The sequence below is a fragment of the Glycine soja genome, chromosome 19 (assembly GCF_004193775.1).
Source record: "Glycine soja cultivar W05 chromosome 19, ASM419377v2, whole genome shotgun sequence".
Taxonomy (NCBI): Eukaryota; Viridiplantae; Streptophyta; class Magnoliopsida; order Fabales; family Fabaceae; genus Glycine; species Glycine soja.
In genome coordinates, this window is record NC_041020.1 from 38,329,206 (window position 1) to 38,344,998 (window position 15,793).

At 32.1% G+C, this 15,793-nt stretch overlaps 2 protein-coding genes across 2 annotated transcripts; one reads left to right on the top strand and one right to left on the bottom strand.

Moving 5' to 3' along the window:
• Positions 1 to 591: 591 nt before the first annotated feature.
• LOC114400017 (phosphatidylinositol 4-kinase gamma 8-like) lies at positions 592 to 4,576 on the top strand. The gene is made up of 3 exons (XM_028362260.1): positions 592 to 1,055; positions 1,661 to 1,784; positions 2,813 to 4,576. The coding sequence occupies exon 3, from the start codon at positions 2,884 to 2,886 to the stop codon at positions 4,273 to 4,275; it is 1,392 nt and encodes a 463-aa protein (XP_028218061.1). The 5' UTR covers positions 592 to 1,055; positions 1,661 to 1,784; positions 2,813 to 2,883; the 3' UTR covers positions 4,276 to 4,576.
• A 1,718-nt stretch (positions 4,577 to 6,294) lies between these two features.
• On the bottom strand, positions 6,295 to 11,398 carry LOC114399785 (cytochrome P450 98A2). The gene is made up of 3 exons (XM_028362001.1): positions 10,821 to 11,398; positions 7,600 to 7,997; positions 6,295 to 7,104 (listed from the first exon to the last, which is right to left on the bottom strand). The coding sequence occupies exons 1-3, from the start codon at positions 11,305 to 11,307 to the stop codon at positions 6,460 to 6,462; spliced, it is 1,530 nt and encodes a 509-aa protein (XP_028217802.1). The 5' UTR covers positions 11,308 to 11,398; the 3' UTR covers positions 6,295 to 6,459.
• Between the last annotated feature and the right edge of the window lie 4,395 nt (positions 11,399 to 15,793).

Consider the following 15,793-nt stretch of genomic DNA (forward strand, 5'->3'; position numbering starts at 1 on the left):
AAGTTAGCTATCCCCCCCCCCCCCCCCCCCTCCATTGAGTTTGAATTGAAAAATTGAATCCTAGTTTACTTAAAAAATAACGCTAATCATAAATTTCTTTTACTTAAAATAAAGAAAAGCTTTTGGAAGAACAAATTTGAATATCAATAGGGTCTTGAGAAGTTCTTTTTTTAATTTTGCTTTTCAGAAAAGGTAAGTTTTTCTTTTTTGATAGAATAGGTGATGAGCTTTTCAGAATAGGTAAGTTATTAAGCCATGTATAGTATAATAGTAATGCTTTTTATGTTTCTCGTATTTCTTTTGTTCGGAATCTATTAATTTGTTACTTCATTAGCAAAAAGAGTCATAATAATAAGTAAATAAAATGAATAGTCACTCCAACATATACATATATTATTTTTTTAGCGGCATTTCTGGTCTATATGGAAATTGTCGTCATAAGGGATTGAGTTTGAATCCTACATTACATAAACAAAATATTATTCTTTTTTTTAAATAACCACATATATTATTCTTATTCTGTTATAATTATAATTTTTCATTCTTTATCTAACTTTTATTTATATAATTTTTACTTGTCTGAAAATTAGACAATTCCAATTTCGCACAAACAAATGTTCATGTTAGTCCTAATATCATTCTGAGGCTGTTTTAGAACAACAAATCGAGCAAAAACTAGGAGAAACAAACCTGCGGTACCGAGCGAGAACCTTCTAACGGCCATAAATAACGGTTACAGTTTTAAGGTTGGTAGTTGTTAGTTATTAGTTAGTTAATACTAAAATAATAACATTAGTTTGTGTCCGAAAAAGATGCCAAGTGTGGAACCAAAAATAGTAACGTTGGAGAAGGGAAAAAAAGAGAACATTGTTAAAAAGAGGAAAAGGTGGAAAATGGTGAAAGAAGGGGTTTGTGCTTTGAGGCTGGGGATATTAACGTTGGGAGTGGGAGTGGGAGTGGTGTGGAGTTTTATTCCGATATTACTCCGGCGACGGTTTGATTATCTCGCGCGCTCCCGTTGCTTCTCGTTTCCCTGAATACCTTCAGTGTTCAGGGTATATACATAAAGCCTTCTCTTTCTACAATCATTTTAAATTTGCTTAGCATTTGAAATATAAGTCATGTCATTCGATTATTTTCTGTGCGACTGTGTCTCGAACAGAATTGTCTTTGAGAAGAGCAAACTTGTGGAAACCAAGAAAAAAAAAATTCATACAATAATTTTCCATATACTTTCTACAACATTGTGTTTTCTTTCTGTCTCTCTTTCAATTATATTCTTTATCTTATCTCACACTTTGTTGTCTTTACATACTAATTATACAAATATGATTTTTGTTTGAAAATCGGTGCATTGCCATGCACGTCATTTGGAAATTATTAAGGGAGGCCTTTTAGATCTTGTGATGATTGTTAGATGTGATTGTTGACAGTTTGTGTTTCAAGATTTTGTTTTGTATGCTTAGATATGTGGACAAAGAAAACCTAATATATACAACATATTGTGAAATATGGTTTGAAAATTTGTGAACTCATGTGCTTAGGAGCGAGGGATGAATTTGGTTTTTCTGTATTTCATTTATATGACATATGAGATATACAGTTGTACATTTTCATTTGAACATTCTTGTTTACATTTTTCTGCTTGGGAAATTTGCAGGTTATTAGGGATTCAAGAAAAAAAAAATGTGCAGAGTTAGCCTGTTTTTCTACTAATTTGGTATCCAGAGTTTAAGCGATGAGTCCCAGCATTTGAAAATATACCCCATTGAAGCCAATACACAGTAAGAAATTTGCCTACATTTTCCCCATTGCTTAATTTAGTTTGTTGTTGATGTTTGTATGATAAAAAGGGACAGATTTTCTAGTATATTTAAAGAATAATGCAATTGTTCGAGCGGGTTGTCATCAATTGAAGCATAGATCGATCATTCTGTGCCGATGCTTTACTATTTTAAAAGCAATGGAAATCGTAGAGACAAGAACATGAGAAAATTTTCATTGTATGGTCTTGTTTTCTTGTTCTATCTATCAATGCTCGCCCAAGTTTTTATCTTACTGTAGCCATCTCTAAAATATTGAAAGAATTGTTTGCACTTAATTAATCCGCGGGACAATCATTAGTGAACCAGAATGGATCATATTCATGGACCAAACTTGCATTGCGTGCAAGAATTTTGTTTGCCTTACGCATAAGATTGTTTAGTTTAAGAGTTTACTTTTGATACACATTGTGGGTTAATGTAAAGATTTTTATACAGTTGAACAATTAAAAACCATCTTAAATATGATGTTTAAAGTAACAATTTGTTATCATATATAATAATTGATGATAATATAACAATTTTATACTAAAAGTACATTCAAATTAAACTCCTCGTTTATTATTAAGGTTATTAAGGTATGTATAAAAAAATGTTTTATTCTCTTATACTTTTGTTCAAACTTAATTTTAATCTTTGAAGTTTTAAATCAATTATTTTGGTCTATATACTTTTAAAAGTAGGTGAATTTAATTCTTGTGTACTTCAAGGAATTAAACATGGAATAAATTTGCTTATTTTTTAAAATATAAAGAAATTAATAATTTTAAAACTATAAGGAATAAAATCAAATTTGTTTGAAAGTACATGTAAAAAAATATATTTTTACCATTTAAGATATTACACATGAAAATGAAATTTGAATGTAGTAATACACATGATTGTTGTTTAGAATAATCTTGTTTTGCTTCAATTTCAATTTCAATTTCCTTACCAGGAGGAAATAGGTTTAACTTTCTATACTAAAGTTGTGATGAATTTACCTGCAGAAGCCATCGCCTTGAGAAAACCACTTTGAGGTGATTTGGTGGAATGCGCATCTGAATGAGATTGTTAAAAAATGGTTGTGAGCATTGACCAACATCATGGATTTAAGCCATTTAGCCGAACACAGAGGTGCAAGCTCCAATCCTATGGTCACCTTGATCCTAACATCATTGAACTTAGCCAAACTGGTGGTGCTCTTTCTTCTTCTTCAAACTCCTTTGGATTAGCATTTCAAGCGGAAAACATTCACCGCAGTTTCTCCACTCCATGCCTCCCCCTAACTACAATGCTAGGAGGGGAAGACTTCACGTCTTCTTCTCATCCAAGGGTTGAGATTGTTGGTGGAAGTGAAGCTCCTCCAGTGCATGCTCTAGTTGTTGAGGTTGCCATAGCCATGGCCTCAGGTGTTCATCCTATACCCCTCCCAAGTGGCCTAGGTGGTGCCTATGTTTTCCCCAACCAAAACGGTAACAACATTGCTGTAGCAAAGCCAGTGGATGAAGAGCCTTTAGCCTTGAACAACCCAAAGGGCTTAGGGGGTCAAATGCTGGGCCAACCCGGCCTAAAGAAATCGATTCGAATCGGTGAAACCGGTATCCGAGAGTTAGCTGCTTATCTTCTTGACCATGGAGGCCTTGCTGGTGTGCCTCCTACTGCTTTAGTCAAATTCTCTCATGCTGCGTTCTTTGGTGCAACGGCCACTATTTCTCACATGCCTAAAATTGCGTCACTCCAACGCTTCGTTGGTCATGATTTTGATGCAGGAGAATTGGGCCCTTCTTTCTTCCAAGTTTCTTCAGTCCACCAAATTGGGATCCTAGACATTAGGATTATGAACCTTGATAGAAATGCTGGGAATATGCTTGTGATGAAACATGACCACAACAATAGTGGCTATGTTGATGGAGTTGCTGACCTTGTTCCCATTGACCATGGTTTTTGCCTACCTGAGTGGCTGGATGATCCATATTTTGAGTGGCTGCACTGGCCACAAGCCTCTATTCCTTTCTCTGACTATGTACTTGAATACATTTCCAAACTTGATCCCTTTAGAGATGCAGAGATTTTGAGAACCAACCTTCCTTCGCTGAGGGAGTCCTCAATTCGCGTTCTTATCGCTTGCACCATTTTCTTGAAGCAAGCTGCTGCTGCAGGCCTTTGTCTTGCTCAAATAGGCCAAATGATGACTAGGGAATTTTGTGATGGTGAAGAGTCACCAAGTGAATTAGAAAATATTTGCTTGAAGGTCAAGACTACTAGCGTCCCTCGGGGTTCCGACGATAACGTGAATAACCGCAAAGATGAAACTGAAGAATGTGATGAAGTTGGTGGCATTATTTCCTTGGCTGACCTCAACCAAGGTGAATGGGAAGCGTTTTTGGAGGGTTTTAGTGAGCTTTTGCATGGATTTTTTGAGGGTAAGAGGTGCAAAAGCAAAAGTTGGAACTTAAATGGAAGTTACTGAACTTCAGGAAGATAGGTAACCAAAGCAAGAGATGAATCATTCTCGCTTGTAACTGTACATTAACGCCAAGATATATATTCTTAGTGTAGTTTGTATATATATATATATATATATATATGAGAAGGATGGAATAGCGATTGGTTAATTAGGTGGTAATGCCATCCATTCCATTCTGCAACTTTGTTTTTTTTTTTCCTTGGAACCTTTTACCCTTCTTTGTCAAAATAGAGTTGTATCCTATTTTAGTATTTTTTTTTTTTGAATTTTGGGGATTCAAATTGTAATGGGATGCATTGTTTATAGTAATTCTTCCTAATATTATGTTGCTTATGTGTTGCGCACTTCACTTTTATAAGTGCATGCATTATACTATATAAGTCCGCAACTTTCACATGTTGAAACTGGAAAATATTTACTCAGGATGCATATATCCTTGAGAAAGAGAGACATGAAAAGAAGAGGGAAAATAATAAATGTCATACCTGAAATTTTAAGAAAAAAAAGGAATGCAGGTATAAAAGTAGCTAGAAGTGCGAAAAAAAAAATAGTTTGAAATTTTGTGTAAGTACGTTACGGTCCAAAATGACAAAAATTGTATGGCCTGCCCACAAAAGATACATGATTACAGGTTAATTAAGAGATTATTTTCTTTTCTTTTGTCCCTTTTGCTTTATTCATTCAAGGGAGTTCACAAACTATACAATTTACAAAACACATAAGTGAGAATTTTTTCCTTCCACTAAAAATGGAGTTTAATTCAGGAGCTTTTGCAAACAAACTATACATATAAAAGTATACACATGAGGAAAAAAAGGTGATTGAAAAAAAAAGTTGATTAAAGATGATCAGTCAACAGGTTTTTCAATATAAAAATCAATTATCAATAAAATTTGTAAATACTTTACATCAATAACATGTTCATAATCTTTAAAAAAAAATACACTAAAGGCCATGCCTACACGAAAATCACATGGTTTATTATTTCTGTTAAAGAACTTTTCCCAGTTTAAAACTTAATAAGGACCAGTGAATTGATTCATCTTCGTGGTAGGAATGTATGTATTTCTACACATGCCTGAGTAAAAAAGAAACAGACACATAACAACTACGTGTCTAAATAATCTTTGATATATTGACGCGTTTAAAAATATGCCTAACGGCAAAACATATCCTATGGAAGTAGTAACAAGGATGCGAGTCTAGATATCGTACCCAAAGCACTAATTCACGATTACCAATTTTGAAAAATTCTTATGTTGTTTAAACCTAAAGTTTGAAAGTTGTGTTTATGAAAGATGCAAAAATTAAGTTTGCAAAGAACATTAACTGCTACAGAATAAATTCTCAGAAAGCAAAGTCTAGGACTATGATTTCAAGTACACTTTAAATTCCCCAATTCTATTTTATGTGAACCCTAATTTAAACTTCAATTACTAATTTTGCCTATGACTCCTGTTGTTGTCATCGTTGCATCTGTGGTCACTTCCTTCTATTTTTTTCTTCTTCTTTTGCTCATGGTAGGAGATGTTGTAGACGAAGGCGACATTGTTGTTGTGGAGGGTGTTGAGGTCACCGAAGTAGTTATTGGAAGAGGGGTCGACGATGTAGTCGAAATTGTGAAAGGTGTTGTACTACTCGTCGACGAGGAAGAGTTCGATGGTGGCGTAGCTATGGGGGCCTAGAGCTAGTCATAGGAGGGGTTGAGGCTTACTAAGTGTTGGGTTGAGTCGATGGTGAAGAATCTCATTGCAAAAATTGAAATTTGATTTGCTCTTCTTAGTTTTAGTGCTCTGTCCACCTAGGAGTTTTAATTGATTCTTTAAATCTCATGATACTTTTTTTGGTTATTGGGTGATGACCATCATCATAGCTATAAAAGAACCATTCCCCTATACCCAAGCTGCTAAAATTGATGTGTATTGGGACCTTTCTTTTGCTAGATTTGGTGTTGGTCCTGAACCCATTGGAGGGGTTTTATCTAGGAGTAGTTGTACTTCTTGGAGATTTAGAGAAAAAAGGTTTTCAAGTAGTCCAATGCCATTCCGTTACCCTCGCAATGAGTATTTCCTTAGTTCCTTAAATTGTGATTTCATATGTAGTTACATAAACACAAAGATAAAAGTAGTGCCACAAGGCATTTTTCTTAATGCAACAAAGAGTAGTCCAAGGGAAAGAAAAGAAAGATTAGATCTCAGCAGGCACACGTTTGTATAAATGTGAGGGGAGCCTAGGAGAAACCACAGCTTGTATTGGAGTCCTCATGTATGTGACTAGCCCTGGATTCTCTCCCATGTCAATTTCCTCAGGCTTCATTCCTTCAGGTGGGGTCCAACAGAAATGGTGCAAGAGGTGGCCCAACATGGATGCTGCCAAGTTGATACCAAGTTGGGCACCCGGGCATACTCGTCGACCCGACCCGAATGGAAGTAGCCTAAAGTCATGGCCCTTCATGTCTACATCCTCCTCAAGGAACCTTTCGGGTCGGAACTCCAATGGATCCTTCCACACGGCCGGGTCGCGGGCCACCGCCCACACATTCACATGCACATTGGACCCTTTGGGAATGTCATAGCCTCCAACTTTGACATTGGCATTGGCACGGTGTGGGAGCATTAGTGGGGTTGGTGGGTGAAGCCTCATTGCTTCTTTGGTCACACATTGTAGGTAAGGGAGATTTGAGAAGTCTGCTTCAGTCATCACCCTTTCAAGCCCAATTACCCTGTCTAGCTCCTCTTGGACCTTTTGTTGCACCCTTGGGTTTCTTATCAACTCAGCCATGGCCCACTCAACTGAAATTGCAGTTGTGTCCATCCCTGCTGTGATCATATCCTATCAAATCAAGAAAAAAAAAAATTACATACATCAATTATAATTTTGAAACACCAAACAGTCGCTAAAGTTTTAACAAAGCAAACATGAAAATGTAGTTAGCACTACTGGTAGGTGTTTGGATTCATGTTAGATCATTCAAAATGATGTTAAAATATGACTTAATGTACTTTTTTTTTAAAATATTTATTTATTATTATATATAGTCTCACATTGAAAATTTGATCTTGAATTGAATCAAATTTAATAGTGTGTTTTGGTAGCGAAGATAAAAGAAATAAAAATAAAAAAGATGTCTCAGCATGATTTTCCACCACACCATAGAGAGTAATCTTGAGACTACCGTGGTTTTTTTCAACATGATCTACCACATCTACAAATACACACTAAATAATTTTTGATTCGGACAATATTAAGATTCAAAATGAAAACATTCAAACATAAATAACTGCAAAGATGAATGTTCATCCAAACACATTGTTTAATAAAACATACCCAAAGGAGACCAATGATGGTGTCTTCACTAAGGTCATATTTGTCTTGCAATGTGAGGAGGGCATCAACAAAATGTTGCTTGGCACCACCAGATTTCTTGCGTGCTTCAGTGTGCTCTGCCATGATGGCTCTGGTGAGTCGGTCGCGGCGGGCTCCATGCTTGGCAAAAGCTCCTTCTTCCAGTGGGAACATCCAGCGAAGCCAAGGGATGTGTTCTGCCATGGCTAGAGATGCTCCTAGCTTTAACCCATTTTCCACAATGGCCTTGAATTCTACTCCTTGCTCATCCATCACACCTTCTGAGTTCACAAATCTTTTCCCAAATGCCAACCTGGTTATGTTGTTGAATGCCACAACCCCCAAGTGCTTCCTCAACAATATTCCTTTCCCCAAATTTTCTGGTCAAATATTGCACAAATACACATTTGGTAAATTAAAATGCACCTCAAATTTCATGATTTTTTTTAAAGAATAGGCAAGTTATATTTAAATATAATATTTTTTCATGAATATATTGAACTTAGGATTACAACGTACAATGATAGTTAGGGAGAACAAATTTACTTAAAAATGCTACAATTTCAAATCAACCATTTCACATACCTAAAAAATGGAGTTCTCTGACATTACACAAGTAAAAATGAAGATAAACAACTCTATGTCCCTATCACACATGATTGATATAATTCCAGTTACGTATTTTAAAATGATTGGTTGTAATTATAAATTTCATGATCACATATGATGGAGTTATTTAATCTCATTTTTACTTGCAATAATTAAACAATCCAAAAAAAAATTATTAAAGAAATTAATTTTATTTAATTTTGTGAAACTTTACTTTGACAAAGTTTCAGAATAATTATTCTTTCCGTGTCACAAAAGTACCGAAAAATTAGGTATACCAACTTAACGCCGAAGGTGGGAAGAAACACCTAATGTAAGTAGTTGCCCTGTTTAGGGGAGAAAAGACTTCAAAGTTGCTTGAACATGTAATAAACAAGTCGGCATCATATTCCACAATGCAACCAACCGTACCGAACCATTAATAATTAGGCAAAGCTTTCAAAACAAATTTTAAAAAATGGAAAATTTGTTGAATTTCAAATTTAAAGCATGCTATAAGTCTCAGTTTAACCAAAACATTTTATTCAACTTATTTGATTTTATCAAACTAACTGAGCAATATTCTTTATTTCTACTCAATTAGTTTTCATCAGTAGTTAAAACCAACTGAGTAATGTGCGGCGCAAACTATTATATATGGACCTAAATTCCTAAGGAAGACACCTTTTCTTTGCATACAAAATAGGTTAACAATACCAACCACAAGTTATCATAACGCCATAAGACGCCGGAAGCCTCAACCCATCAGCAATGTCTGACTTTTTGGTTATTTACTATCCATCACATAATTAGTTGCTTGTTGTTACTAACATCCTAACAAATTCATATGAATAGAGTGCAAATTTGTGTCCAAAAATGATATCTATATATTTTAAGAAAGAAGAAAATAAATATATTTAAAATTCAAGTAAAAGCATTAAGAATTTTGCTTTTCAATTTTCACTTGCATCATTCGATTATGGTCTATTACCTTTTCTTTCCTTATACTTTTGTTTTACCTCAGCCAAAAGATTATGATTACAAATAGCTCATTTCAGGGACTTAATAAGTGCTCAATTTCGAATAAATAGACAAAACGAAAACCATGTGATAAGTCAAAGCCCAAATGTCTCGTGTGATAAAGTTGGGAAAATAGTTGTTCATCTATATTTGACTATGCTCATAATGAAGTAGATATAGGATTCACATTAAAAGATTAAATAAATTAAAATTATAACTATAATATTTACATGTCATTCTATTTATTTTGCTTTTAGAACTAAAATAACTTGTAACGCATACTTTTTATCCTTATTTTTAATTAAAAGTATCAATATAACGTAAAAATATCAATGTGTATGATAAAATCCAAATTAAAATAAATGAAAATCTATTTTTAAAAGAAACACAACGTTTTCATAAAATAATAATAAAAAAAGAACGTTAAGCAGTGCTAGTGCACAAATAACTTATTTTAAAAATACAAGAACAAAAACAAAATGAAAATAAAAAGTATTCCGACAATTGGTCCCTACGTGGGGCACCACGCACAAGGGCCTTTTGGCACTAAAAAAAAGGCATAGGTTAACAAAAGAGATTAAAATAACTTAATTTCCTTCTTTCCTCCAATAAAAAAAATAACACGCAATTAAAAAAAGTATACTCCATTTTAAAATGTAGTGTTTTTTTTAGAGGAATCAAATGCATATAAGGTAGGAAAACTTACAAAGTTAATAGCTTTTTTTGACTTACTTGGAGTCTCGAAACTAATATAAAATTTAATTTAATTTCACTCCACCAACTATTTGTATTTTTTTTTATCTTTTTTTGACAGAAACTCTTTGTGTTTATAATGTTTTCAATTTTTAGCTTTTAATATTTGTTCTTTAAACGTTACTCCTTTAGAAAGACAGAAAGCAAAACATACGACGGAGACACGATTCCTAGCCAAATATAATTAGAAACCTCCGAAGAAGTTAATAGCTCGCACGAGTCATGCCACTCGTGAAGAAATAGAAAAGCAAATCAAAAGTATTTCCAAAAAGTTTTTTCCTATCAATACAAGGTATCTTAACTCAATACGGAAAAGAAAATTGAAAAGTACTCCCCAAAAAAGATAGGAAAGTGATTCTTCGGTGAATTCGGTATATCTTCTATAGAATCAGAAATTAACTTCTGAGATTTAATGAGAGAGGTAATATTTCTTAATAGATATTTTCCAAGAAATTAAATCATCATGCTTTTTTTCTTTTTTCTACAATACTCTAACCCATTTCTTATTTAATGGATTCAAACTCATTCTACTCGAATCAATTAATCCTATTAAGCCATTTTGGCATAGAAGGGAAAATAAACTTGAGGTTCTCTTTTCTTTAATTTCTAATTTATTATTCAACCAATAACATTATTATAATATAAAAATTCCATTAAAACAACAGTAACGTATATCATAAGCGAAATTAACAAATACTTGTGATATCTGAATAAGACAGAAAGAAAATATAATATAAAGGGAGATATAAAGCTGGTTGGATAAAGAAATAAGGAAGGAAGAAAAAAGAAGAAGAAGAAGAAGAAATCATGGTTTGAATTCAAAGATAAAAGAAAAAACGTACCAGTGCTGGTGCAGTGATTGTAAACGGAGTCAACCATGGAGGTGACCTCGTCCTCCCTAATGGGCCTCAGGGCCTCGAGGCGCTTCGGCGAGAAAAGCTCGAGCGTGCAAACCTTCCTCACCTTCACGTAGTGCGGCCCATAATCGGCCCAAATTAGATCCTTCCCGTCGCGGCTGAACTTCGCCGCCGACCGGCTCCGGTGGCGGTCCGCCAGCAGCTGATCGTGCTCCTTCAGCACCTCCTTCGCCAGCTCCGAGTTCGAAACGATGACGTTTAGGGTCGAACCGAACCAAACCGATATTATGGGGCCGTAAGACTGCGCCCACTCCGCGAAGCACCGGAAGCGGACGGGTTTTATGTCGTAGAGGTTACCGACTACCGGCCAGGGCCGTGGACCCGGAGGGAGCTTGAATCTTAATCGCTGGTATAGGGTGTAACCGAGCCAGAGGGTGACCAGTGAGATGGGAATTATCAGAAGCAGCGCCATTTTGTTGGGTGAATGATGAGATGTTTTGTGGAGCCTGTGTGGTGGTTCCTGGAAGAGTTGGAGGCAGGTTGAATTGATATATATATATATATTAGAGAAAGAGAGAGATGGAGTTGGTGAAAATTGGATGTATGTGTGTAGTGAAACGTTTCGTTTAATACATGCTAAGCATGCATTGAATTTTTAATTTAAGGTTTTCTTTGGGTTTATTATTCTTACTTTTATTTTATTGGAAGCATGTTTCTGATACTAAGGTGTTAGATTTTGTAGATTTTTATTTTAATTTAATATATTTAATTTCTGTGGCTACCAGTAATGTATTTGAGGTTACCATTTACCAACCGTGTAGAGCATGATAAGGCGATGGAATAAGGCATGGGAAATTAAATTGTATAATAATGAGGTGAGCGGAACAGTCCTATTCGTTTCTGACTTTAGGACGAAACTGAGATATTATGTTTATTATTGATTATTATTAATTATATCTATAAAGTTTGGCTTTTTTATTTATTTATAAAAATGATATATTTTGTTGTTAAAGTTATTAAAATAGTATATTTTACTAAATGAATCACTTACAGGTAAAAGTTAACTTTCTAAAAGTTCATTTTGATTTTGTTAAATCGATTTGTAACAGGGTTTCTTTCAATGACAAAATACTTGTCGCAATTTTAAAATTGTAAAAAAAGAGTGTAAAAGTCGTTAGAAATTAATTTCATAAAACCAAAATCGTCTTATATCCTGTAGGCATTATTTTTAAAAAATATCCCGTTATGGTAATTTTAAAAGCAAAATATATTATTTTTAAAAAATGTCAAAATTTCTTGTTAGTGTAGGTTGTGTACTCGACTAATCGAGCAAAGCTTAAATATTTGTTGAATGATATTTTAAAGAATTTCTATTAACATTTTAATTATTGTATAGGTAAATAATAATTAAATTTACTAATACGGTCATAACCATCCAAATCTAATGGAATGATGTGACAATAGAGTTAGTTTGATGAAGTATTAAGACTATTTAGACTTAATAGTTAATAAATATATAGTAGCCTCATGGCAAAAATATCAAATAAGATTTTTTTTACAAATTATTTATTTAAATGGATTTGTTTTGAAATTATTTATTTTGTGGATTTATTTTTTTTACAATAATGCGTCTCTCGGAGAGACGCGTTCCCCGTAACGTTGACACGTGACATGACTTGAGATGCGTCCTGCTTATAGACGCGATTGGTAGCACTGTTGCGCGTTGGGTCGCGTTGGGACCCAGGCACGTCCAGCTGACCCGTGGTCCCTCTAAGCCACTCCTTCCCTGGAAAAATAATAAGATATGCCATTATTAATTTTTTTTTCTATACGAAAATTAAATTATATATGTAAGTCAGGCCACGTGTCAATGTTATGAAAAACATGTCCTTCGAAAAGACGCATTGTAGTAAAAAAAACAGACTCATGAAATAAATAATTTTAAAACAAATCTATTTAAATAAATAATTTATAAAAGAAACCCATTTAGTATTTTTGTCATTGACCAAATTATGATGAAGGGTCGCGTGGCGTTAGGGTGAGCATCAAGTGACGCGGAATGGGTAAACATTGATTGCAACATGGGGACAATTCTTTTTTGGATATGATGGTTGGTGAAGTGAGTGACTTTAACCATTGGAGCAGGTTTTGTGGGTAAGAATCATTGTTGAAGAATCAAGGGTTGGTGATGATGCTGACCCCTTACAACTATGCAGCCCACAGACACTTGCAAGCGAAAATTTTCAAATTGGAGTGGAATTGCTTGTTAAATTTGAGTTAAAAAATTGGTATGAAGGACCATAGACATGCTGAAGTTGCTGCTTTTTGCATCAATGGATTAGGAGAAGAGAATACCAAATGATGACACCTGAACGCACACTTTTTTTTTTATTTTTTTATCGATGATGATATATATTAATTATATACCTTCTACTTTGGTTACGCGATTTACTTGCCAATCATTTTATATTATGCAAGCCAATTTATATTTTATAATTTTTTTTAAGATGATACGCCTTATTGTGCGGCTGTGACAACTTTTAAATTAATATTCTTCAACCTCCTGTGTTAAAATTAAAGTATTTCATTTAATAAAGTTTTGTAGTTTCGTTAAAAAAATAGTTTTGTAATTATAAGGAAGTTTAAATTATCAATTATGTCTTTAATCTAACTAAAAATAAAATGTGAACGTGCTCATCAAATAGTAATAATAAAGAGTATTTAATGCGAGACATAAATAAATATATAACAAAAAGTAAAAATAATAATAAGAAAATATAATTAATTATTTCGAGACTAAAAAACTGCTTTTAATAGATTTAATTTTCGGCATCTTTCCCTTCTATGGCAGTATTGAATTGTTGATACTATTTAAGTTTAACTGCATTTTTTAATTTTTATTCCTAGTTTTTTTTTTTTGGAATTTTATCTCCAATAGATCAATTTGGCATACTTTTCTGTAGCCTTTTAGAAACCTATAAATTTTACCTTCCGTTATTTGAGCTAATGTGATAGGCTAAGATACTTGCACTTTTTATTCTCAATTTATTTTTTATTTTTTGCTTAACTTTATCTCCATTTTTTTGTATTTTATTTTTGTCAAATTTTATCTCTAACGTTTTACTATTTAGAATTTTTACCCCAACTTTTGCGGAGAATTAATGGATAAATGAAAAAGGGTAAAATTTGCAAACTTTTTAAAAATTAAGGGTAAAATACATTTAATTAATTTGTTAAGTAGAAAATTCGCTAAAAAGTAAAAAACTACAATTAAATATTTTTAAAATAATATAGGAAATTAGCTTTTTCTAGATTTGGTTCGTGGGTTAGTCAGCATTTCTACCACATATTATAAATATTGTCTAACATAGGAAAGCCATGATGATAGTTTTTGCTTATTTTGTAAATGGGTGTAGGATACCCTTGTACCTAAATCAATATATGTTTGCCATTTTTTTTAAAAATTCTTTCTAAAATGAAACAAAAAATATCAAGTCTTATTAATAATTAGATTAGAGTATATTTGGTTTGTCATTCCTTTTCATGTGGCGTGCATTCCAAGACAGATCAATCGATCGAACAAATAAGCAACAAGGTTGATGATGTGTGGCCAACTTAGGTATTGTACAAAGAAGCGACAAGACTTAGAAATGAATACAAATAACAAACATCTTATTGTACATGAGAACCACTTAGATGAGGTTTATTACATTAACTAGATTTAAAACCCTGCAGTGTCTGAGTTTGTTTAAATTACATATTTTAAAATTTGTATTTAGTACTTTTTAAAAGTATATATATGTTGAAAAATAAAATTAGAGTAAATTGTACGAATTTTCCTTGAGTTTTAATGAAATTACACCCGACATTTCCATGTTTTAAAACATTACATTTACCTTTATCTATAAACGACGTTAATTAACGGTAATATTTCAGCTTACATAGACGGGAGAAAAATCCTTTTTGTGTAAGATACCCATCCTGCTCATGTGATTTAACTCCGTAGTTGTCATTTGTGGGACTTTTACTAAAAGGGTAATTTTTTTTTTTCATTTGAGATTAATTTTAAATTATTATAAAAAATAGAGACTTTGAGTTAGAAGTAATAAAATCAGTTATGATTTTTTTTTATATTTTTTGCATTCAAGTCGTAAAGGTTGTAAGGACTTTAGTTTAATTTTTTTTTATTTATGACTTCAATTTTGCATGTTTTTTTTAACTTAGGACTTTAAAGTGGTAAGTTGTTTTTTTAAGGATTTTTTATTTCTTTGTATTTTTCTATTTCAATTTTTTTTAAAATTGAAAATAAATTTTAGTTATTTAATTATTAAATAAATATTTTTAATTTTACTTATTATTAGTTTTATTTAATATCTTATATATAATTTTTATATGATTTTATTTAATATGTTACATATTTTTATAATATTTTTTTATTTAAAATATTTTATATAATTTTTGAATAATTATTTATTTAATATATTTTGTATATTTAAAATTTAGATAATTTTTTTAATAATGTTATTTCATAAATTATAAGTTAATATTCGTAACATAATATTTTAATATATTTTTTTAAAATTTTAGTTTTCTAAAACTTAAGTAATTAAAATAAAATAAATATTCAAAAACATATATTAAATATCATTAGGTTAGTTTTTTATTTTATTTATAAAACAAATAAAATTTAATAGCATTATTAAAAAATTATCTAAATTTTAAGTATACAAAATATATTAAATAAAACAATATTAAAAAATATATAACATACAAAATAAATTCATATAAAAAATATATAGAAGATATTAAATAAAACTAATAACAAGTAAAATTAAAAATATTTATTTAATAATTAAATAAATAAAATTATTTACAATTTTTTTAAAAAAATTGAAAGCAAAAGAAAAAAAATAAAAGAATCATAAAACAAAAAAACTTTAAACATAAAAAATAAAAAA

Excerpts from the sequence above, each read along its gene's own strand:
- LOC114399785 (XM_028362001.1), bottom strand. The coding sequence starts at position 11,307 with ATGGCGCTGCTTCTGATAATTCCCATCTCACTGGTCACCCTCTGGCTC. Across the intron at positions 7,998-10,820 it reads CAATCACTGCACCAGCACTG|AAAATTTGGGGAAAGGAATA; the intron begins GTACGTTTTTTC and ends ATATTTGACCAG. Across the intron at positions 7,105-7,599 it reads CCATCATTGGTCTCCTTTGG|GATATGATCACAGCAGGGAT; the intron begins GTATGTTTTATT and ends TTGATTTGATAG.
- LOC114400017 (XM_028362260.1), top strand. The coding sequence starts at position 2,884 with ATGGTTGTGAGCATTGACCAACATCATGGATTTAAGCCATTTAGCCGA.